This window comes from Colossoma macropomum, unplaced genomic scaffold, assembly GCF_904425465.1.
Source record: "Colossoma macropomum unplaced genomic scaffold, Colossoma_macropomum, whole genome shotgun sequence".
In the NCBI taxonomy this organism is placed as follows: Eukaryota; Metazoa; Chordata; class Actinopteri; order Characiformes; family Serrasalmidae; genus Colossoma; species Colossoma macropomum.
Window position 1 is genome coordinate 17,808,823 of NW_023494795.1, and position 26,829 is coordinate 17,835,651.

Below are 26,829 nucleotides of genomic sequence, written 5' to 3' on the forward strand. Positions count from 1 at the left end.
AGAATCAGGTGTACAGTCCCAGCTACACTGTAGGCTCTGAAATATCCCATCATGTCCAGGAGAAAAAATACAACCTGCAACAGCAGAAGCATCAGTCTGTGCAGTTCCATTAGAGTAGAATAATTACGCAGAGAGAGCAGGGAAACAAAAACAATACATAATTCAGCACGGGCTGAATATGGGTTTTTACTTGGCTCAGAAGATGACAAGACAGACAGAGCCTTGCATCAAAAACGTTTTAGCCTGAAATCGATCATTACTGTCCTCTATAAGATGCTCCTGTTTGCTCATGCTCAGAAAGAAAGAAGTCACAGTCTAGTCTCAGCGGGGATTTGGTTTAAGTCTTTTAGCTCGCAGTAGCACCAGGTGAGTAATTACGCAGGCCTGAGCTTCCTTGAATATAATGTTTGCATCAGGACAAATTCTCTATCTTGTTAAGACTCAAGGAAATATAACAAGCTTCCTAACAAGATTTTTCCTCTGCTGTTAAAGCTAAATTAATGCATATGCTGAGCTAGGCACAAGGGATCGCGGTGCTTGGCTTACTCTTGGTAAAATACGCTAATGCACATATGGACTGCAGTTGCGGAGTCACTGAACATCAGGCCAATCATTTCATTTAAAGGGGCCATATTCCACAGTTTTCTTGTATTTTCCCCAGAAGTTTACTTATAATGTTTGTGTGGTTTTGTTTACCATAAAACAGTCATAGTTCATGTTTACATGGCAATTTTCAAACCATTCTTTATCCTTTACAATTAAACCTACTGTTTTTGTTACAGTGTTTTTGTTATAGACTGATAGGCCTATATGTAAATGTTCTTACTGGCTGTCTTATTCAAAAAGCAGTATGAACTGAAATGTGGAAAAAGCTTAAGACAGAAATCCTCAGGGACGTCAGATACTTTAGCCACTATGTTCAGCCACCCCTTTGCCTGGACCCTTTAGTTGATTTTCAATGTGAAAATAAGTTAACACATGCTCTACTGAGAATGCACTTCTGCACACTTTATTGCAGAATTGCTTTGCTGAATTTAACATATATTATGGCATAGTTTATATTGTATATTTTATTATTTTTTTAGTAAGTCTCAGCAAAAAAACAGAAACTGTGCACTAAAGTTAGCAGAAAAATGCCATATTTGAATGTATTCTTTGTAGAGGGTGGCATAACTTATTTTCACTTAGAAAACCACAAAAATGTAATTTGACTTGGGGTATTAAAACTATACTACTGCATAAAACTTTTTCTAATTGCTGCTATTTTTGTGAATTTTAAAAAAACACCACATTCACTTCTTATGGAAAATAAATCAAAACATGAAAATGACATGACAGCTATGATATATGTGTTGTGTAAAGCATGTTCTCTGCATATATGCACCTATTTTTGAATCGTATTTAAGATGTCACTGTAATAATTTGACTGTAGTGTTTGGCTTATTTCTGCTTCTACACATACAAGTTAATGTCATCTCTCACATCGAGTCAGAAAATGGCCTGCAATGCTGCAAAAATTTAAAGTGGAGCCAGCCTGATTTTCTGAGTTTAATGCATGCATTAAAAATAAGGCTGACCAATCAGAGCTCTGTTACTATGGCTGCAGTCCAAACAAATGGTGGCAGAAAAGCTCATCTTGCTCATGACAAAGCAACTGAAATACAACATGCAACAAGCTGACTATAAAATTGCAAAAGTTAAAGAAAATATATGGAGAGCCACAGCGGAAATGCTGGAGAGTGACTGTGAGTACCGTAGTACAACACAGCGAATGTTTAGAGCTGTTTTTTGTTTAACTAGGTTTTCAGTAGTCTGTTAATGTGTGTTTTTGTAGAACAGAGTCTACCCAGTGTGTGAACCATTTAATTGCAGTGCTTAAAAGGAAAATGATTAATTAACTGTTGCTACTACTCAAGGAATCCATTTTTCCTTCCTCTTCCGTCTGCTTCCCAAGTTCTCAGAGTGTTTAAAGACAAAACCATCGGATTTGGTGTGAAGGTCCCTTTTTTGTCTGAAAATACTGTACTTGGTCTTAATTTCTACAGTTTTGTTTTGCATCAAAGAAAATTGAGTTTTCCAGCGTAGGATGCCTTTAAATTGAATTTCAGGGGTGCAAGAGTGACCTAGCTCACCTAAAATGGCGATGACCTCGTCATCCTGAATGACCTCCAGTGATCCAGACACCACAAAGCAGAGTGTGTCTACGCTTTCTCCGGCATGGAAGATGAGGTCCCCAGGGGCGCAGTGCGTGGTCTGGAACTCCACCGCTAGAGAACGCAAGCAGCCGTCGCTGGCCAGCCGGAAGGCCGGGTGCTCGTTAAACACCTGCCGGTTCAGGTGCACGCAGATGTCTGCCCGCATGTCTTTGGGACAGATGGACAGCACCTGGGCAAAGAGAGAGGACATTGCACAGCAGTGACAGACTGCATGTGTGTTGGTTGGCATATGCAAATGTACTTGGATGAGAATGTGTATCAACATGGTGTAGTGGCCAGTTGCGTAGACTCCAGCTGACTCAATACAATCTGAGGGCAGTCTAGAAAGAGACAATTCAGCAAGTGTCCAGCCTATAATATATGTGAGTCAAAAAAGTGCAGAGTAATAGGGTGGAGAATGTGCCTCTGTAAATGGAATATATGAAAAAAGACCAGTACTGCATTGGCAGGCAGTGAATTTAGCTTCTTTTAGCATAGTTCATTATTTTCCCAAGCTGAGGAGAAAAAAAAAGAAACAAAATAAGAACTTGCTCAGCTGCTGCTGGTATTTGCAAATGTCAGTTTCTCAGCACGCATGAATATTTCATTTTGGTGCTGTCTAGAGTTATAATTAAATTAACTGTGAGCTGAAGGACTAGCATATACTCTCTTTCCCTCCTCTCACAAAATAGAAAGTTATTACAAAAAAACAACAGAGGCATAAAATATCATCAGTAATCCTGCTGATAACATTATTAGCTGACTGAAATAGCTGGCCAAGGCAAGACAGATGTGCTAGGGTGCAAATGAACTTTTATTCATCATTACATATGTGAATGGTGCTAATCCAGGGTCTAATCAAGGCTCCTTGATCAAATGCTGTAGCACAATCATTCTACTTTACAGCACATTGATCACAACACAAAAGCAAATACAACAAGCCACTATTGAGCTGTAGTGTCTTACTTAGCACATATCAGCCATGCATCTGCAATAGCCCACAGTATTGATCCACTGCACCAGAGTCAGGTCTCTGCGGTACTAGTTCAGTCTAAGATGTTTGACCTTTAACCTATCTTTGAGGTCCATAGCAAGACAAGTAAATTTCCTTTAAACTCCTTTTAGGGATACTTCCAAACATGGCCTTCCCCCATTATTTCTTTGGGACCTTTGAGACTGAGACTGGTTCTTTGCTGGCACTGTTCGACAAAAACAGTGTAAATCCACAAGCAGACAGAACAAAAGATCCACAAAAAGAATGGGAACATCAGCACCTGCCTGATCTTATACCCTGCAGAATTTAGCTTCCTATTCCAAAACAGTTGCTTGTAATATTACCCATGTGGATACAAATATAGGCACACATTCACCCGACTGGTCACTTCATTAAGTACACCTCCTGTGTCTACACTGTCATTGTCCACCTACACTATCATCGTCCATATAGGTCTACTTACCTTACAGGTCTGCTTTGTAGTTCTACAATTACAGGCTGTAGTTCATCTTTTTCTCTGCATACTTTGTTAACCCCCTTTTATCTTGTTCTTCAATAGTTAAGACCCCCACAGGACCCCACAGAGCAGGTATTATTTGGGTGGACACAGCAGTGCTGCTGGAGTTCTTAAACACATCAGTGTTACTGCTGGACTGAGTATAGTCCACCAAGAAGAAACGACTAGCCGACAGCATCCTGTGGGCAGCATACTATGATCACTGATGAAGGACTAGAGGATGACTAATTCAAACTGTGCAGTAACAGACTTTACATCTACAAGATGGACCACCAAGATAGGTGTGTCTAATGGAGTGGACAGTGAGTGGACATGGTGTTTAAAAACTCCAGCAGCATTACTGTATCTGATCCACTCATACCAGAACAACACACACTAACACCCCACCACCACATCAGTGTCACTGCAGTGCTGAGAATGATCCACCACTCCAATAACATCTGCTCTGTGGTGGTCCTGTGGGGGTCCTGACCATTGAAAAACAGGGTAAAAGGGGGCTAACAAAGTATGCAGAGAAACAGATGGACTACAGTCTGCAACTGTAGAAATACAAAGTGCACCTATATGGTCAGTGGAGCTAATAAAATGGACAGAGAGTGTAATTAACAAAATGGCTGGTTGGTTTATTTTCTCATATCCAACACACATTTGCAACATATGTCAATATGTGCAATGTCTTAGAATCGCACAAGAATATTTACTGAAGAGGTGGGCAATAAGATGATATGTTAAAGTAATAGTATGTATATAGATTATATAATAAATCTGCTACAGTGATAAACAAAATGCTTGTCTGAGCAAATTTTGTTCAGTACCTTAAGAATATTGACCAGCTGCATTTTTCATCAAAATGACAACAGTCATGTTTAACTGGATTGCAGTACTGTATATGAAATGTCAAATAAAATAATTGCACCTAGTTTTTAAGTGCTCACAAAAACTACTCTTTTGATCTGACAGTGCTGATCTGATTAAGATGTTATATTAATACATACAACATGTCTGAAAACATTTTGTCCCTATTGTGTGGTCTAGTCTTTTTATTTGAATAATAATTCAACAGTAATGTATGTTATCAGAGACATTAAGGGAGTTGTTTTTTTCTATTATTTATCTTCCTCAACGGGTCAACTTGGTAATTTAATCAAAACCGAAGCAACCAATATAAACATCAGGTTTAAATCAGCACTTAAATAACTTCACTGCCTTTAACATAAATGGAACCTAATAGTTTTAAATAAAGTAAACTATTATATAGTAATCCTTATCTACAACCTCATTTGCAAGCCCACCACGACTGTGCTGCCAATAAGAGTCCGAGACTCATTCACCTGCCTCAACATTCACCTGACTGAATTGTAAAACTGTTTTGGGTGTGTTTGCTAAATTCCACATTCAGTACAGATATATACCACTATATACACATATTTACAATTAAACTAGTAGATCTCCAGGAACAGCAATCCCACTCACCAACAGCTGCTTCTTCCCTTACTCATCACAAATTATAACAGTATAGCGACTCTTTTCTTCTTTTATTCTTATTTATAAGAATATAGCTATGAGGCAACCAATTATAAATATCTTAAGATTTTTCTATCATGTCTTGTGACATTCTATAAGATAAAGGGCACTTTCCCTAAAAAGCTATTCTGTATAATTAAATATGAATTTTACAGCCAATTAAAAAGATTGACAGGTGTATTTTTACTCATTTGACTGAATCAAAATGAAACAATCAAATTAGTGACATTTAATTGCGCTGGCATGGCTTTGTGGAAACACTTCAGGAATGTGTGGCATAATCTGCATTCTTTTAAGTGTGTACATGTGTGTGTGTGTGTGTGTGTGTGAGGAGGCTGCAGCATTAATGCTACATTATTAAGTGCCAAGTAAAAAAGTGGCAAAGACTGCTGGCTGCATTCACATGCTAATGGTTCTATTAGAGGCTGTGGGACAGGCGTGGAGGCAGCACAATGGAAAATGAATTAGGTCTCATCTCTCTCACTTCGCCAGAACTTAATTAAAATGCTGCAGAGCCCAATTTCCCCCTCGTAGGAGGAGGCTGATGAGCCATCACAGTGGGGGACCTTGGCAAAGCCCAGGCATGCATCACACATGTGTACTGTATGGGATAGTGCTTTCAAAATGTTTGAAACAGTGCCCGCTAAACCCTTAAATGCAGACCTCAGGTTGATTCAGGCTCCATTTTTTCCAGTTAGTGTTAAACAAAATATCAAAACAAAACTAAATATGCATATTTGTAGTCACCTGCTCATTCAACATTTCTTGCCAGAAGCATCATACCCCTCTAGCCAAAGTTTGGCACTGAACATAGTGGCCTTAGGCTTGTATGTGGCTGCTCCTGAGCATCCCATTCCATTGGCAATGCTTTTCTATGGAGATTATACAAGCTATGTGTGCCACTGAACCCCTGTGTCAGGAATGGCTGCAGCTAAAAGTAGCTGAATTCATTACTTAGGAGGGATCCACTTTTGGACATACAGTGTAGTATATTTTACTACTTATTAGGGGGTTTTACATTCACCTCTTTTTTGCGAATTTCAGAAATACGCATAAAAAAGCTGGATGGAAAAGCTAGAAATATTTGTGTAAATATGCCTATATATTCCAAAATACAGTTTTTATGCTTAGATGAGGTAGAAAGATTGGCAAAAAACATTGATGGAAACAGATTTTTTTTTAACATGTTTTGATGTAGCGGTAATGAAAGTAACATGCTTCTGCTCCATGTAACGATGACAAACATAGCGACACATTGGCTGCATCTCAAACCGCATATATCATACTGAATTGTACGTAAAAGTACTGCACCACCAATGGTGCCATTATATTATTTAGTGTGGTAGGTCAATGTATCGTCTGGACTGACGCTCCGAGTGGTTCGGTGGGTGATGGTGAAGGGGAACAGCCCTCATTAAATGGGTCACAACCCATTCAGTGTCTAGGAACTGTCAAGGTTACAGCTGACAGAGAGCTGTCAAAACTGCTCTACTGAGAGCTAACACAGGTTCAAATCCCTCCACACACAGCTAGCGACACAAAAACTGTGCGAACGTGTGATGTTGTCTTCGGGAATTTGGGCATAACAGTAGTTGATGGAAAGTGATTCACTTGAATTTTCCTTTACCGACTTTTTGCAAATTCGCTTCAAATTTGCAAAATGTTTAAATGGAAACTCTGCTATTGTCACTCGAATGTTTCAACAGTAGATCAGTTTGTGTTAGATACTGTATTGTGCTAGGTTGATAATGACATGAGGTATGTTTAAGGTCATTTCAACCTAAGTTCTTTTTAAATTTAAGGCCTAATTTCAGATGGAAAACTTTCACTGGTCACTGTGACCTACTACATTGCAAAAGTTTGTTGTTGTGGTTAAGAGTGTGAGAAAAAGCACAAAACTGACGCAGTTTTATTCAAACTTGCATCCTAAAATAACCTATTTTCAGGACTAAATAATGTTTCTCCTGTGCAGCACTACAAAGACATTACCATTGTCGACATGATGCTTTATTATCTGAGAATCAAACACTTCTAAAGGCATCACATGCAAGCAGTAAAGAGTGTTGAGCTTCCTCTGTGTCTGTGTCAAAGGCAGCTCTCAACACATTTACAGAGACAAGCTTTGCTCACTGGAGCCTTTTCACGCCCACGGCATTGCGGGCAATAATGTCGAACCCCCGCTGACTTCCTCTGAGTTTCCTCTGAAATTGGATTTAAGCCTTTCAAACTGCATTTAAAAGATTATCTTTCAATACCAATAGACAAACCTCCACTAACCTTCTTTGGCTGTAACTGTAATTCATCAGACACATTCAGAACAAGAAATATTTATAGGTAGTTAGCATAGGTCTTGGGTCAATATGCAAGACATAATGAGCTGAAATGTTTCATTTTCCTGTGACAGAAGTGAGTTATCATATTTTATATAATAGGTTAATGCAGGGGCATTTCTAGCCTACTTGTTGTACTGGAGCTCACACAGAATTAAGAGGTGCACAGCCGTACCCCTCTGCTTATCAATCAGTTGTAAGTTTGCAACTGTGCATCTGATAAAAAGCCCTTTAGACACTGAGCAGATTAAGTGATTTAACTCCAAAGTAGGTGTTACTCTGTCATGGCTGAGAAACGAGGAACAAATTAAGACTAAAGAAATTATTGTTAATACCATAATTTTTTCTGACACTCCTTTCCCTTTTCCTCTCTCTCTCTCTCTCTCTCTCTCTCTCTCTCTCTCTGTCTCCTTCTCCCTGTTCTGTTCCTCTTATCCCTCCTGCTCTGACTCTATTCTGACTTTGAATATTTTTTGTCACACACATGCATGTGAAATAATTCGTCTGTGGCTTAAAACTATATGTGAAATTATGATAGTCTTTGCATCATCAGTTCATGCTAGCTAGATGAATAGTTTACTGTTATACTGGCTATACCATGACACTCATTCTGCAAACTTGTTTATCAAAGCTCCCTTTATTATCAACACACTTTGCTAACGTAACTGATGCTGTGGCTGGCCAAACGTAGCTCGGAGCTATCATTACTTTGTCTGCTGCATAGCTAATTTTCTTTTAAATATTTACGTATGTCCATTAAATATTTACGTATGTCCATTACTCCATGCAAAAAACTGATATAAATTGGCCCTGATTGAAAGCGTGAGCCGCTCAAGCTTTTGGAAAGATGCTGTGGCATTATGGGAAATGTAGTACCTACAGTGAATCTGCATGGCATGTCCTGTAGTTCTGCTCAGCAATGCAGAATAAAACAAAAAGCTTTATGGCACACGGCCCCAGTAAAGTGAGTCTATTGGCGCCCCTGTCTACAGTTTGTTTTGTTATTGGCATTGCTCATAACAAAGTTCTGGGCTGACCACTGTTTAAGAACCTCTAAGTACAGCAGAGGCGTATCTACGCTTCTCTCCTTCTAGAAAGAGAAGATGGAACTTTGAGACTGATCAGGAAAATCCAGTCTTAATATTTTTGCAAATTGCCCTCTGATTCCTTCAATTTAATGCAAAAGCTTGCTATACCCGGACCTCTGCACCTGGGCCAAAAGTCACACATTACTCATTTCAGGACTTATTCAGAGAAGAGAAAGGACATCTAAAAAGTATGACTGTATTGCTAAGTGGGGTTGCACAAAGTACTGATTTCACTGCTTTTTCAATACTGCAACATGGAAAAGAATGCAGTCTCACACTCGCCCGAATGCCTTATTCTGTGGTCATTTGAGGGAGGGGCTTATTATCGCAGGTTTGTTTTTAAACACAAGACTTTGTTCCGAACCATATATTGATTGCACAATTCCATGTGTTCACATTTCTTTTTTTTTTACAAAATGTTAGATATCACATTCATCCCTTTACTATTTTTGATAATAAGGGGTTGACAATAGGTTCATAACTCTATTACTGTTATGTTCCTCTGGTAGGCTTCTGACACGCTAACAACGATGAACAGCAGTCTCTTGGGAAGAGTTTTACCAGAGTAGGATGGCACAACATGTGTTTTTCATACTACTCACAGTGCAAGCACTCTTCTCCTTCCCCATCGTTACAACACATGAAAACCGGGAATAACTTGACAAATTTAAAAACAAATTTCAATGATTTTTCTAAATTTCTGCATAATTAAATGGTTACAATGTAAACAAAGTCATTCAGGGTTTGATGTGAAATGCTCTGCTGTAGAGAAACTTACTAAGTCTGAATTGTTCACAGTGGTGGTGACAGAAATCAGACATGTAAAGAGCTTAATGCCTCTAAAAGCTCCCTCACAGAATGTTATTACATGAAATGGCTGCAAATACACTGCCTGATCTCAGAAGCATTATTTTATAATAGCTTTGAGAATGTTTTGGCCTAAAACATGGTCTTAAAAATTCATTCCTGGTGGAGAGGTACAAAATAGCCCCCATTTTTTTCCCAAGTTTACCACTATTTCACCATTATCAGCATCACATATAAAACTCACAAAACAAGTGTTTTGAATAGTAAATAAAATGGCTATATTTTGTCCCAAAAAATCATTCTAAGTAATTTTGAGCCATTTCTATTGATCAATTCCTCATGAAGGTTTGACACGGTACAAAGAGCAGCTAGTGTTTTCAAATTATGTGAACAAAATGAAAAACAGCAAATGTGGAGATACAAGGTTTTGTTCTAACAGCTTCCTTCCACCATCAGTGAAAAGAAATTAGAGTTGATAAGTTCCTCTACAACAGACCACTCTGAATAACTTTGTTTACATCTCAATAACTGAATTACGCAGAATTACCTTACTTGACATGCGGATAGCTGTCACACATGCTGCGGATTACATCAAAGGAAAACTCAGACCACTGTTTTCAAGAGAACCAGACATCAGTTCTCTGGACTGTTTCTGGACTCAAAAACAGCTTTCACACTCCGAGAAACATACCAACTCACGGGTCAAACGGACCCTGGTCAGGAAAAAAGCTCAAGTGTGAGAATGCCCTTCTTTTCAATGATTTTAATTGTTTAAATAGTCTAGCTTAAACCCATACTAAAATAAACACATTAATACTTGGGTAAAATAATGTCTCAAGTAGAAGCAAACATACATTCCCTAAAAACAACTTGATAAGAAGTACAAAATTATTAGGTCAAAATCTGCTTGAATGATTGATTGATGAATGATCCATCAAACTTTAAAACCCAGCACCTATCAGCACAGAAACTGAAGCTTGTTACGCGCTATTCTCCTTTTTATGGGATCTTTTGGTCTAAAAGAAAATGCTAAAGCTACAAAGTTTTGACTAATCACAAAACAGTACAGATGTTGACACCAACACATAATGAAAGTAAACATAAAAAAGGAATTATTAACTAAGGGCATTTTCACACCTGAAAGTCCGAACCATGGTTCATGTTTTTGGAACACTGTATACATTTTATCTGGTTAGTTTTGCTTTTACATTGCAATTTAGTGAGTGCACTAAAGAACTTTGCAAGACAAAATTGTGTCCTGTCATCATCACATCCGTGGGCTGTGTCTCTTTATACTTAACATTGATTGGTTTGTAGACGAGTGTGAGTCTGATGTTGGTGCTTTGTCAATTCAGTGAGTAGTCCTTTCCATTTGAAAGGAAAAAAAATATAATATCCTCCCTCATCCTCAGGAAATAAGGTATAAAGTATAAGGTTTTTATGCATTTTTTCTAGTTGACTTTTTGACGTTTTTGTCGGATCAAATTACAATTAAATATTTCACCTCCTCCCCATGTGGTACTGTTGCTAAGCTGACTTCTCTACTGCTTCTCTACTGGCTGACTTCTTCTACTGTTTAATGGATGACAATGTAGCCTGCCTCAACTTCCTGTAATAGGTCTGAAAGCGTTTTCACAATGCAAAAGAACCAAACCATGGTTTAGTTTGACCCAAACCGAGACCACCTCTTCTGGTCAGACCAAATTTTGGTCCTTTGGTCCAGACCATGGTCCGAGGCACCTTTCAAACCTGCTATTCTGGTTCAGACCAAACAGAAAAGTTATGAATGTCTAAAATGTAATATTAGTGAGTAAAGAGTAGAGTTCATTTTGTAGTCCTTTTCTATATAATATACTTGAGTAGAAGTAAAAGTATTATGACTTGAAAATACTCAGGAGAGTACATTCCATCAATATTTTACTATAGTAAACATAACTTGACACTACCCACCTCTGTTTGACACTAAATTGATGGTGTATTTTAACTTTACTTGGATGGGCAGAGAAGCTTAAGGAATTCACATGTGCCACTGGTCAAACTCAAACACAAATAAGGAAATGAAGTTGCTTTATTCCTACAATTTTTGGAAAAGTTGGGGCAACAAAACTAGTAAAATCCGAAAGCCACCTGGCCGACAAGTAATCAGACTTCCTCAAAGAGCTAAAAAGTGCTTTCTTGTGTCATTCTTTCCATCGGAAAACAGTATTCTTTATACAGATGTTGGGGAATATTTTAGAAGATGACACAAAGATAACACTTAAAAATGAAGAGGTAGAAGCTTTTTTACCTTCTCTGTGTCTATGCCTTTGGACATGGCCCACGTGGAGACAATGTAGTCCATGACTCTTTCGCTCAGGCCTTTGGGCACCTGATAGAGCTTCAGAAAGTCACGCACATTGTTCAGCATCTCGTGGTAGCGATTGGTGTTGGTGTACATCTGCTGGAAGATGGTAGTCACGTTTCCAAAGATGGTGGCGTACAGGAGAGCTGTGAAAGAGAGACGGAAATCTTAAGATCCCTTAGGAGAGCTGCTGAATAAAAATCAAAGGCCAGACTGAAGCAAGAGGTAGTAGAAATGTCTGCAGAGAGATCAGGGCTGTGCTGGCAGAGAGGAAGGCTATGTCGGTCAGACAGAAAGTTATTAGCTTTCTCTCTGCTGTTTCACTGCAGTGGATTGCCTCTCATTTCTTCCCCTAAGCATCCTAAATACATAAGCATGGATATGCCAAAGTACTAGAAGCAAAATAGCAAAGAAGCAAAATAGCCTGTCAAAAGTAAGTGTAAACACCACACTGCATACACTATCTCACAAGTTACTCCAATGTCAAGATATCACAACCTGCACCCAGTAAAAAAATCATTTAGTGGTATGTACCAAGCAAATTAGTATTTGATTCCCACATGACATAGAACTGTGTAAAAGTCAGACACCATTTTATGGTATTATTTAATTTCCATGGGCCATTTACCACAACCTACTCAGTTCAAGTTCAGGAAAAACAGAAACATTTGTTTAACAGAAAATGACACAAAAGCCTTAACAACTAAAATTAATACACGTTGTCCAGCATTTTGAGTTTAACATATAGTTTCCATTTTTTGAGAGACATATGATAAATCTGTAGGGACATTTTTCCACACCTCTGAAGTTCAGTCTTAGAAGTTGGTTGTTTTTATGTTTCTCACAATCCAAGTAATCCCAAAAACAATGATGCTGAGGTCTGGACTCTAGGGTGGTCAGTCCATTGTTCTGAGAACACCAGCAGCTTCTTTGCCTGTTTTTTATTTATTTTCTTCTCCTTTTTTGTTACAGCTACACATCCTCTCAAAGATGAAAGCGTTAAGTATATATATATATATATATATATATATATATATATATATATATATATATATATATATAAAGAATTTTTGGAAGAGAATAGGAGCACGCTGTATCTAACTGTATATGATATGAAGACAGAGGTGGCCACATTCTTACTGAGAGGTAGGGCTATAGGACACTTCTTTCCCACACTAAGTATATTTGTGCAGTTTTGTTAGGCTTCACCAGTAAGAGCACTGACGGCTTAAGCAATGTCAAATGTCTGGCAGATTGAAATGATACGCATCACAGGAGCAGCGTGCAGCCCTTTGCCCTCCCACAGCAGGCCTACTGTCATGCAAGAGACCTTAAAAATTGGCTAATTAGAAGGAAGAAATTGAGAAAATAAATTATGTTTAAGAAAAATCACAAATAAATCTCAAGAAACCAAAAGTGTCTTAAACTACTGCATGAATCAAGGACTGCAAGGAACTAAACTATGCAATTAATGAGGTAAATTAACTGTAAGCCCTGCTGTATTTCATCATAAGACGTACAAAATAAATAAAATAAAATTTAATAATAATTCACAAACAAGTCTGAGGAAATAAGTGGCTAAACATAGTGCATCAAACATTGACTGCAAGTGACCAAACTACGCAATTAATGAGGTATATTAACCCCAGGGTCTGCTGTATTTCATCCTAAGACATGTACAAAATAAACATAATGAGGATGGCCAACACAAATAGTAAGGCGCTGTCTAAGTTACAAATGCAATATCCAATGCAGCGTGCCATCAGTGTGATGTAGTGATATGTTTCACTGATATTTCACTACATTCAAGCTCAGAGTTCTCTTTCAAGCACTGCATTCAGTAGCTCACTATAGAATATATAGAACGTGAACGGTTCACAAGCCAAAGGCAAGATTTTATATGGACGAATAGCCCCAGATCCTTTTATATATCCTCGCTCCTTATCCAGTGTTAAGAGAGAAGAGTCAATGGTGTTAGTAAAGGATGAGTCCTGAAAAATACCAAATGATGCCAACAACTGTGATACACGTGTTTGAGTTTTTTAAGAATTTTGCCTCACTAAAATTAGATGTTTAATGTTTTTACTGTAAAATCAAGCTGACAAGCAACAAAGAAATATATTCATAGCCTGTCCGTTCATCTTTAACAAGAGTGCCATTAATACTGCAGGGATGTAAGAGCTTGCATAGTCCAGTGGTTTCAAGTTGTGGGTTGCAGTGAAAGAGTTGGTTGTGGTAAAGTCGCAAAATCTATAATTGTTTATCTTTTTCCATGGGAGCACAGCTAATAGAAAAGTAGTCACTGACTTCTGCACAGTGACTATGTGTCATCTATGTACAGTGTAGAAATATATCGTCATTAATGAATTTGTCATTTATTTATACAATGGGTCCCATAAGACAAACAATAAAATAAAAGCAATACAATAATATACAAAATAAAAGAACTTTTAAAAAAAATATTTAATTTAAACTTAATTTGCAGTAATAAATACAACTGAAATGATTATGGCAAATTTAAGAAAAACACAAATCTTATATTATATTGTCCAGCATGGGAAGAGTTGGTGGTGATAAAGCTGCAAAAATGATTGTTTAAAGCATAATTGCTTACATTTTTCCACAAGACTGCCAGGTCACATTGGCTCTAGTACAAAACAAGCTTACTCTAGTCTAATTAATCAATGTGGATCAGAGTTCAGAGCTGGGTAGCCCACTAAGATAGCTGACAATAACAGAATTTAAATAGGGTTTGCGATATCCAACTAAATTATTGATGTTTATGCATGTGTTCATACTAAGGGTAAGAGCTGAATGAACGGCAAATACATCACAACTCCAGCATGTTTACTGGAGTAATAAGAAAAGAGTTGCACTAGAGGTTCCCAATGACAGTCTTGGGAACCTCATACTCTGCACATCTTTTGCTTTCCCTTATCTAGCACACCTGATTCAACTTATTAACTAATTAACAAGCCCCTGGTGTGCTGGGTCAGGTGTATTAAAGTAGTAAACACCAAAATGTGCTGAGTGTGTATTCCCAGGACTGGCATTAGGAACTACATGGTTCAGATTAAAAGAAGCAAATATGTCCTACTGCAGATATTATTATCTAAAATTCATTGAATAAACATATTATGAACAATTTCTCTTCATTTTTCATCAAAATGGTCTTTGAAAGTTTTTATAGCTTGCAATTAATCCAGGGTTCCTTGCTTGCACCCTATACTGAAGAGCATGTGACCATGTTGGTCATAATGATATCTTGTTGGTTCAGAAATTGCGTTAAAATTTAAAAACGGATCTGCTTGTTATCAGAATGTTCCTACAGTTTGGAGCTACCTGCCTAGAAAGACTGGTCTGATAAGAATTTCTGCCCAAAAGTGAGAGTTTATCCCCTTTCCATAGCGCAAGCTTAGATATTCAGGAGTTTGATAAACACTGTCCATTGTGTCTATTGTCTATGGAAACTAAAACACTAATTCAGTGTATGGTGGTGGTGAGAGCAAGCTGAGTAATGGTAATAACTTTTGTCTTGATGCAGCTTGTAATTTCTAGGTAAGATGTAGGCCATTTAGCCATGATGCAGATCAATTGTGAACCAATAATTCACCTATTTATGTGAACACAAGCTCTTATGGTTTTATTAGGTTAGGCACTGTGGAACAAACATTAGAGGCCCATCAACAGAAATATAATCTAAAACAGCTCCCTGTGAGTGTGAATGCATTCCATAATGCAAAGACACACACACACACATGCACACACTACTGTACAAAAGTCAGAGACCACCCTTCATTTATTTCTTTTCCAGTCAAAACAGCCATTAAGTACACAATTCCAATTTTTCAGGGGATATTTCTGAGGAGATTGGATATAAAATGTTCCACTTGAGTAAGGAAGGGGAAAGGCAAATGAAACTAAACTGGAGTTATTATTTGAGCCCCTCCAACAAAAAGACATGTATTTAATCCCATTTTTTTGAATAAGAAGTTATTTGTTTTTATTTATTTATTTTGTACAACCTTTGTACATTAAAATGGCAAACTATGCTTTATTTACATTTTAGTGGCCCCTTCATTTTTACATACAGGACATAAACAATGTCATTCCATGCTTGAATGATTTTTACAAAAAATGTCATACATACTATTTTTGTTGCAGGGGCCAATTACTGAAAGAATTAGAGGTAACAGGACCCCTAAGAACCAGGCAAGACCTGCTACACCACCAAAACTGTAACCATCAGACATGTTCGAGAGATAGGGGAGAAAACATGGGTCTGACAGGATGTGTAGCTAAATAAGCATTACTGGCTGTTACAGACTGGCAATAAAGAAGAATATCTGCAAGTCAAATAAAGAAGTTGGTGGTGTTTTCAAAACAATAGACCAGTCCAGACCTCAATTTTACTGAATGTGTTTGGGATTACTCAGATGGTAATGAGTAGGAAATGCAACCAACATTTTACACTGAACTTTGGTGGTGGAAAAACATTCCTGCAGACACACTAATAAATACTGATAAAACTTATATTACATTCAGTTGTTGAGACCTCAGGGTGTAATTTTCTGTTAAAAAATACGCTTTTTTGTATTTGATGCTGAAATGACTATTTAAATAAATAAAGTGTGCTCTCTTACTTTAACACAGTATTTTATACAGATATGAGTACATTCATACATGCCTGCAGACCTTCATATACAGGTATATGTAATCCTCGCACAGTCAGACACAAATTACACACACATACACACATTCTCAAATAAAAAGCATCAGCAGCACAGTAAATGAGGCTTCCATAAATCATGTCAGACACCAATGCATATGCTTGTGATAAGCTGAGTAATTAAGCAGGGATTACCCGCAGCTTAGTGTTAACTGATAGTGCTGACGTTTTCAGTGGCTGGGCACACCGTCAGCGCAAAGGTCATGCAAACACAGCAAGAAGCCTCACGCCTCAGGCCTAGAGAGGCCACATAGCAGGAGAACAGAACAAACAGAATGCACTAATATACCCACTTTAACCCATACTGCAAAGAGAGCAGACAGAGAGAAATAAATACAGAGAGAAAGGAGAGTGGAAGAGAGCGAATAGGGGAGTTCAGACTCAAGAGTTTTTCAGAAAACAGAAAACGAACTGTACTTGTTCAGTTTTGTCGAGTATCAAAGACTCCAGTTTTATGATTTCTGGTATTTGCTCAAGACAAGTTACCAACAGGACCTAATGGCACTCAAACTCTTGACTTTGCTAACACTTGAAGCTGAAGGTAACAATTTAGCAAATTATTTCCTCTTTCAGGTGAACATAAAGTAACTAAGCACTATTACATGACCAATAAGTTCACCATACTGGAAGCCAGAATATGCCAGAATATGCTGATGTGTTAACTGCTATTTTCATAATTATAATATTTTTTAAGCTTTACTAAACAGATGCAAACTTGTTAGGAAGCTAACACTAACGTTATTAGCTTTTATGATAGCCTGCACAAAACAAGTGTTTTTGCTCTTATTTTTATACTTGACAAAGAAAAGTATTGCCTTATTTTAATCTACACATGATTCTGTGTAATGGCAGACATTTGTGTGAATCTGTGAGCACAAAAAAAAAGCACTGAATTACTTCATGTCAGCACAACTAGTGTTAAGCTAAGCAAAGTAGAAAACAAGATGGCTAATGCATCAATTCACATTCAGGAAAAACTGAAACTTTGCTGAACTCTACAGGCTTGAGTCTGTGGGTGTGCGCTGTTTCATATCAGTACATGCTAAAGTAGCCAACTAGCAAGTAAGGTAACTACTCAGACACTTCAAAGCCACCAGACACCAGATGCACTGCTTGTCATCTCACAAAAAAAACAAAAACATTGTTAATAATGAAGGTGCTTACACTGATGTAATCTGGCATTAACATGCTGTGCCACAGCAAAAGTGGTACAAGTGACACAGATCACAAAAAGCACTGTACAGGTGCATGTTTTGTTTATCAAGGTACAAACAATGTAAATGAAAGGTTTTCCCATGGGAAAGGTACCTGTAGCTCATCATAACCTAATGTTCTAAAATAGAACAATAAAGTAAAAAGGCTGGAAACAAAACAGGGTGTGGAATCAAAACAACATAAAAACTAAACCGCAATTAATGGATTATGGTACATTGATGTTCACTAACTAAAGGTACTGAAGATGCACCCTTGTGGATACCACTCCAGGGACAGTTTAGTACTTTTGTATGTGTCTGGTCTATGGAACAAAGATATAGGGTAAAATTCATAAAACACACCTTAGCAAAGCAAGCAGCATGGCAACATGTTTTCTCATTCATAAATGAGGATTGCCAGGAAGTTTTACCACTTGTGCAATGTGAGTAGTAGTCAAGCAGGATTTCAGATCAGCAGGTTTAACTGGCACTGTGCTTCTTTCTTCTGTATCAAATTCCATGTTTAGTGAATCCCCCTCCTGTGTATGGTAAGAAGGTTTAGCTTGTAATCCAAATGAGTGAAGAGTAATTTGACCGAATGGTGAATCAGTGTTATTGCAAGAAGTTTTAACTATTAATTTATATTTTTAATTAATTTAAATTTTCAATTTGCAATAGGTTTTACAAAGGAATTTACAATTTACAATTTGAAATTTTAAATCAAGTGGTCTTTACTGTCATTCCTCAATATAATGTGTATACATTGAAACGAAATGTCATACTTCAGGCAACACACTGCAACACTGCAACTACATAAATTCCTGAACATATTTATCAGTAAAAATTTAAAAATTGAATTTTTACAAGCCTATATTCAATATTTACTGGAGGAATTTAATTTTTTCATTATCATTAAGTTGTAACTCGATTTTTATACACGTCATTTTTCTAGTATAAACAACATTTTCTGAACTTCGTGATTTAAAGTTAAAATATCTTCTTCAAACAATTTACTATTATTGCCAGCACTTCTTCCTTTAAAGTTCATAGCTCTGTTTCTGCGAATGTTGATTTTCCTTGTTTTTTTCATTCTGTCAGCCAACCAGAGCTCCAATTGGCATGGGTCTTTAATATGAATGACCCCATTTACATCTCGATTTTGATTGTCTAGGACACTGCTAAAAATCCTGCTGAGTTTATGAATCTGGCCCGGACTCTGTAAGTGCATGTTAAGTCACACATTCTTACTTTGTTTCTTTGTGTACTTCTCCTGCTTTCTGTATCCTGCTGTAACTCACAGTAGCTGCACTTTCCTACTGAAGTGAGAGTTTGTTTTGAGAATGAAAGCCCACATAAAAAAATATTAAAAGAAAAAAACAAACAAATGTTTGCATCAAAGCCACTATTTGTGCCTTGCCAAGTAATGTATTTATCTTGTAAGTGAGAAGGGACTGGGGAGAGACAGAGGAGAGAATAGGACACTGCAAAATAAACCCTGCAGTAGGTTCTGTCTGCTCCGAGCCCCTGAAGTGACTGCTCAGAAGAAAAAGACCAGGATTAGCTGGGCTTAATGACCATGGCTTTCAGGGACACTGTATCCTGCTTCCAGTCACATGAGTGTTTCTGTTCTGTATGAATTCTATCAGCTGCTGTTCTCTCCAGTATTGACACTCCAGCCTCTGATTCTTCTGCAACCAACTACATCATGCCATGAAAACTCCGCATTACTTCAAATTCCTCACCTAATCAAATCTGGTGAAGACACACTCGTGGGTGGTCCTCTCTGGAGGAGGGGGCATTTTCTCCCCTGAAGCGCTCACTGAAACATCATGTGATGGATAGGAAAGGGGGGGTGTGTGGTAGTCACCCGTTTGTCATTTCAGGCATTAGTTTCTCTGTAAATGCCATCTCTCCTCCACTGAAGCAGACATTTTTCTCATTAAGTCAAGGTAATGACCAATTTGATGCCTTTTTATGGGGCAATAATGGAAATAACAAAAGCATTTCAGACTTTTGATGTGGCCTGATGAAATAAGGCTAAGTGGTTTGGGACCGAAAACCTCTCTCCAAAAGGCCTAGAGATCGCCCCGGCACTGACTGTTCACAGAGACACAGCTGTGTACTTTAGAGTGAAAAGATAGCAAGTACAGCTTAAAGAAAGCAAATACATTCTTACTGGAATGTTCCTGAAGCAGGAAACAGGTTGACTCATTGACTGACTGACTGACTGAATGACTGACTGACTGATTGATTAATTGATTCAAATTATTTGATGTTGAAAATGCAAAACACCTCAGTAGCCATTAAACACAATAAAACCTTACAGCTTATTTCCATTGTAGCCCTCATTAAATGAAACAAACAGACAATCCCTGCTGGACAACAATGCAATAAAAAACAGCACCGAACAGGCAGACAGCAAGGTTGATTTTCTATTAGAGGGAAATGTTAAAAAAGTAAACTTAGCTTTCTAACATATTGCTAATATTGCTACACTTCAGTTCTATGGGAAATCTGTTCCACAGCAAAGCCAAGTGGGTTTTAAAACTAGATGGAATAAAATTTGTGGAGCCGTTTCTTGCATAATGAGTGTGTCTCTAATGAATAGAAAAATAATTTATGAAGTCCTTCAGTAATGTGCTTTCAACTATTTTAGCAGCTTCTTAAAATAAATAACTGTTTATAAATACTTTCCACTGTTAACCAGTCTAGCTTTCCAAAATCAAGAGCCTCTAAAAGTGTGTGTGAATGAAGTTTTAAACCAGTTTTTACTAGCTTGTTGAGCCTTTTGTAGTTTGTTTTGATTCTGAAACTGAACCAGAGCCCCAGTTAATATTTGCAGAGTTGACCTGTCCAAAAGAATAACTGTTTTAGCCATACAATAGGTCATATCAACCACCCACTTCATAGTATACCTACATTATGTCTGCCAATTTTACTATACAGGTGGACTTTGTGGTTCTACAATTACAGACTCTAGTCCATTCTCTACTATTATTTGGGTAGTGGATCACTCTCAGCAGTGGCACTGGCATGTCTTCACCCGTTAGGGCATCCTTTAAATTACAATTACTACATTTACATGTACACAATACTTGACACAAAACAAGCAGTTATACAAAAGACTATCTATTTATAGTGCTGTTTACATGCACTACAGTACAACTAAATTAACTCCACTGTGAATTGTTCCTTTCTAAGTTTACACACAAGTTATGGCTGTTTGATAATATCACACATTCCTGTTTTCCATCCATCTTATTATCTCATCACGCCTGTTTCTGCATCAGCTCTTTTACCTTTTGTGTTTGTTTTGGTTCACAAAGCAGTCATCTCACATATGATACTGCAGGATGTGCCCCAAAATGTCTCAAAGGCCATTTTCCTACGTGATATTAACATCTGTGTTTTTCCAAGTATCATGAATGCATCTCTAGTGAGCACTTATGGTCAGATTTTGTGACAGGAGGACCGGTACCACACACGTTTACTACATCAGTCTCTAACTCTATTTGTTGTCAAACATAAACGTGCTGTGAATCCTTGTTTGTGGACATATACAGACTGATATGTAGACCACATGGACTGCAAACAGAATATGGACTGCTAACACAAATAGGGGGGAAGAGACAGAGAAACAATTCAGTCTGCTATGATGACATCAGGGATGCATCAGTTGGGCATCAGGAAACTTTGGCATTGACACTACAAATGTTTCACGTTCCTGATCGATTGCAATGCATCTCCAAGGCACAATTATAAACTGTTGACACCTGGCCACAAATTAAGCTCTGCCCACTTGCAGGATTTCATGTAACGGAATACAAGTATTCGGAATAAGCATTGAAAATACAGAAATTAAGCATCTGTACCCTTTAATTTTTACAAGAACACTTTTAGAATACTTAACCACTAAATACAGCATCTTTAAAATACTCACAATCCATGCCTTTTTAGTAACTATTTTACTTCATCGGGGCACAGCTTGTGAAGACAAACTCTAAAGACAAACACTGCTTCTTCACAAACACTGACGTTGCTGCTAAAGCCTGAGTAGACTGATAAATCAATGTGATGAGCTAGTTATTAATCTTAGCACTACTAAACTCTTTTGGAAATGATGGAACTGAACAGTGTCCTCAGTGGTGAACACGTTCACTCAGCTTCGCTGTTGTACTGGACTCATGAATGCATTTTGTGACAAATTACATACATGTCATAACACAGCTACCAACTTGACAGTCAGTTTCCCAAGAGTTTGTTATTGGGATACGGCAAATAGTTTGCTTAGTTGATGAGTGTGATTATGGGAGCAGCGGTGGACTGAAGCAGGCAATGAGAGACAAAATAACAAATTTTGTTACTTCATTTAAGTAAGTAAATTTTTCATGAAACATCCTAATAGTAGAATTACACAAAGAAAACTGGCAAGCAGTAACAATGAGGAACAGCGTGAATTACATAAAAATGTACTCTGAATATGTTACTTTATCATGTATTATAATGGAATACATTTATGACAGTGTATTTATACTACTTTCTCAAAGTGTTATGCTTGCCATTTAACGCAATATATATACATATATATATATATATATATATATATATATATATATATATACACACCGATTAGGCATAACATTATGACCACCTCCTTGTTTCTATGCTCACTGTCCATTTTATCAGCTCCACTTATTGTATAGGTGCACTAATTCTAGTAGTTCTAATTACAGACTGTAGTCCATCTGTTTCTCTGCATACTTTATTAGCCTCATTTTACCCTGTTCTTCAGTGGTCAGGACCCCATGGACCCTCACAGAGCAGGTACTATTTGGGTGGTGGATCATTCTCAGCACTGCAGTAACACTGACGTGGTGGTGGTGTGTTAGTGTGTGTTGTGCTGGTCTGAGTGGATCAGACACAGCAGTGCTGCTGGAGTTTTTAAACACCTCAATGTCACTGCTGGACTGAGAATAGTCCACCAACCAAAAATATCCAGTCAACAGCGTCCTGTGGGCAGCGTCCTGTGACCAGCGTCCTGTGACCACTGATGAAGGACTAGAGGATGACCAACACAAACTATGCAGCAGCAGATGAGCTATCGTCTCTGACTTTACATCTACAAGGTGGACTGACAAGGTAGGAGTGTCTAAGAGAGTGGACAGTGAGTGGATACAGTGTTTAAAAACTCCAGCACGCTGCTGTGTCTGATCCACTCATACCAGCGCAACACACACTAACACACCACCACATCAGTGTTACTGCAGTGCTGAGAACAGGGTAGAAATATATACATATACACTCTCAGGTGGCCTAAGATTTTTGCACAGTACAGTAGATAGGCAGCCTGAAGAGAACATCTCTCTTCATTCCAAACAGACCCTCCCCCTCTCATGTAACACCTGCCTTAGAATAGCAAAAAAAAAAAAAAAATCTTAGAATTCTCCAAGAGGGTTGAATAAAAGATTCATGGTCATATCAAAGACGTGACAGTGTATATGATGATGACAGTGATATTATGAGCAACGACAGTGTACTCCCTACAAAGCGGAGCCCTTGTAATATCTCCCTGCTCAATAACCAAGCTGCTATGAAATATTCAGCAGGCTGAGTCACAGGCCACTGTAGCACGTGTGCTGCAGGCTGGCTCACAATGCTTATACGGATCCCTACAGATCGAAAACGCACAAACCCAGTGCCAGCCATCCAAACTCAGCTTCATCCCCAAGCCTGGCTGCATTTGTGCACAGCCATAATACTAGATTAGGAAAGGCAAAGGCTTACAGCATGTAAGTATGGGTGGTAAGCATAAAGAAAGAGCATGTGAAGAGGGTAGAAAAGGAACTAAAGCTGATCTCAAGGGTGTGTGTGTGTGTCTTCTCACACAGGGCCAAATCCCAGTGCTCTATACACTCACTTAAATGGGGCCAGATCATGTAAAACTGAATTTTCACTTTTTTTTTTAAATAAAAGTTTGAACCATGTAAAAACTTTAAAATGCACAGCCCATACTGTCCATATATGTGCTAAAGTGCCCATTTTTAATTCATCATGTCTGTACTGTCACAACCAGGAACACATTTGCATACATCCACCCGTTCAGCCTACAGCAGTTTAGCTCTCCCATTCACGATGAAGTTGTTACTGCAGACATTCTGTAGCCAGACATCCCACTGATATGTTGGAGTAGTATGCGAATGTAGTATGTAAACATTGTTGAAGATTCAAAACATGTTGTTCACTCCTCAGTCCAAACAGTCTATATACTGAAACTAAGCTGCAAAAAGCAACCTGTTTGGAATTCAGTGTTTTTGTGATGTCACAAAACAACAACTAATTTACATAAATCCGTCTATTCAGTCTACAGCATTTCAGGCTTGCCAATTCATGCTGAAGTTCTAAGGAGGCACAAGTTAGGGTAGGCAATCATAACACAGCTCATTTACATATGTCAGTCTTAAAGGCACAGCAACAGAAACAGCCTGTTTTATTCCAAGGGATAAAGACAGGGTGGAATATGGTCATGTAAAAATCAATTATGGTTGTTTTTCGTTCATAAAATCACATTAATGTTATAAGTGGACCTTGGGTGAAAATATAAACTACAAGAAACAAGAAAATTGTAGAATACAGGATCTTTAAAATTGTGCATAAACAAACAAATGTATCATTGCAGGCTTCCAAAGGATTCAGATGTCCAAAACAAGTGGTCTGAATTTAACTGTCTCTTGCATCTGTTTCAGCCTGGACGTGTTTTAGCCCAGCCAATCAAAATTTACATAAATGAGTCTTAAAGGCGCAGTAGCATAAACCTTTCATTTTAAGGGATAAAGAGAGGTTGGAAAATGATCGTGTAAAAATGAATTATAAGTGTTTTTGCTACATAAAACCACACAAACATAAGTGGATTTTAGGAGAAAAAAAGTATAATAAATGGACCCTTTAATTTTATTACTCATTCAAACTGCTGATGTGGTGGAGAGACATTACTGTACACGGTTCAGCAAAATCACACTTATGCACTTTCTGCTCCAAATGCCTGAGCCCTGAGGGCAATCTCTAAGTGACTTCTATGAAGACTCATACTGCTGAGGCTCCTGTAGCAGAGCTAGAGGAGGACAGGGGGATGAGGGGTGTTCAGAGGGCCTGAATACAGATATAAGTGATGATACAGCATTTTTCTGAGTAAGGTCCTAACCAAGAGAGTCTGCTGGGCTGGCACAAAAACACACACATCTACACGCATCCACACACCCCACTGTACTGGAAGGTCTGGGTTGTAATGAGCCAATGTCTCATTCTGACTGGAGGACGCCAATTAAACGTTCACGCGACAACAGTGCCACTGGCTCTGGAGGAAGAGCACACGAGACAACAGAAAGGGACAAACATGCAGTCTGTTTCTCCAAACTCTCACCAACTTGGTCAAACACATACACCAAAGAACACAATGCATTTTTATGCACCACATTTGTAAATGCATGTTTTAGATTTTATGTGCCAAAAATGGTTATAATTCATTCTTAGATAACCATTGTCCATCTTTTCTTTATTTCTTAAAATTAAACAGGCTTTATTGATACTGAGCCTTTAAGGCTGATTTACGTAAATGATCTCTGTTTTGATTGGCTGCATTATATTGGCCTCATTCAAAAAGCAGTACAGGCTGAAACCTCTTATAACTTCCTCGTGAATGAGTGAGGCTAAACTGCTTTAGGCTGAACAGGCAGATATGTAAACTGTCAGATCACTAGAGACTGGTCAGCTAGCAGTGCCTAAAATTAGAACAAAGCATGGTGAGGCTGCATTTAGCTCTTATTCTGCCCAAAGCTGGAACCAGCTGCCAGAAGGTCTCTTATATGCTCCAAATTTGTGCATCTTTAAAGGGGCATCCCAGCCTAGAACTAACATTTTGTCACTGTATCTTTATTTTTGTACATTTTCTTTTTAACATCATTTGAGCATGGTAGCTGTCCATTTGTCCTTTATATTGTGAGAACAGTCCAATAGAAAAGCTCAAAATTTAATAGGAATATATATATGTATTTTTTACACTGACTTACATTGAAAGCTAAGAATGTTTCTCTACATAAAGCATCTCTGAGTAAAGATGGAGTAGCCAAAAAAATTAAAGAGAGAGAGAGGCAGAATAAATGAAGACTAAATTTACAGTCTTAATGACACTACATCATATTTTCAGATAATGAGCTAAAGACCCATCACGATTACTTATAGATGTTCCATAGCAGAATCACAGTTCCTGCAAATGAGACATGAAAGGACAAATGTGTGTGATGCTTTACAAAATTAGGTCTTGGATGGGTGCTCGTGTTTGATTATGTTGGTTGTCAGCGGACACAAATATAATCGCCCGTTATTGTGAGAGTCGGGATAATAAACGTCAAGCACACCAGATACGGTCCCTGGAAAGCTTCTGGAAAGCTTATTTGCAAAGCTCCCTGCAATGCAATGCCAGACATGGCAAGAATTCAACCAAAAATAAATAAATAAATAAATAATTAGCAGAAAGAAAAACGAAAGAACACAAACAGCAGCGAAGATCAAGATCTCTCACTTAATGAAGATGTTCACACATCTTTCAGAGAAAAACATATTAGAAGACAGTCGTTAAAAAGAGACCCTTGCATGCTGTATGAAGAGATATTTTATTCAGCGCTGCAGTATAAAGTGAAATCTCTCACCCTCTCCCTCAATAAATCATCATTGGGAGACAGTTTGATCCCGCTAGGCCCCGTGCTACTGTAGTGTGTTGAGGGGGAAACTGCAGTGCTCTTCTTAAATATACAAACGCAAGATTGGAGGCACGAGTAAGTTCGGAAAAAGGAGCTGAATAAGAAGTACACAAAATGAATTCAACATGTCTTTGCTTTATCCATCACTTCCGAGGCACATTCCTAGGATTTACACTTGCATTTGAGCTAAAAGACACAGTCACAGCCTGGCTGAAAGTGCAGAATGCTTTAAAGGATCCGCACAGAGTGTTATCACAAAGAATTATACAGTGACACTGGGGGGTGGTTAGGTTAGCCTTTTTACTCTATCTTTGTACAGCTATGTAAAATAAAACAGGTCTACACTTTCGTGAAAAGA

General features: G+C 38.0%; 1 protein-coding gene across 1 annotated transcript in view; it reads right to left on the reverse strand.

Annotated features, from left to right (window-relative positions):
- kcnh5a (potassium voltage-gated channel, subfamily H (eag-related), member 5a) overlaps positions 1-26,829 on the reverse strand; it is a 136,680-nt gene that overhangs the window by 30,856 nt on the left and 78,995 nt on the right. Inside the window, exons 8-9 of the mRNA XM_036581691.1 lie at positions 11,743-11,942; positions 2,133-2,385 (exon numbers count right to left, since the gene is read on the reverse strand). Coding sequence (XP_036437584.1) covers positions 2,133-2,385; positions 11,743-11,942 — 453 coding nt within the window. The remainder of the gene's footprint in view (positions 1-2,132; positions 2,386-11,742; positions 11,943-26,829) is intronic.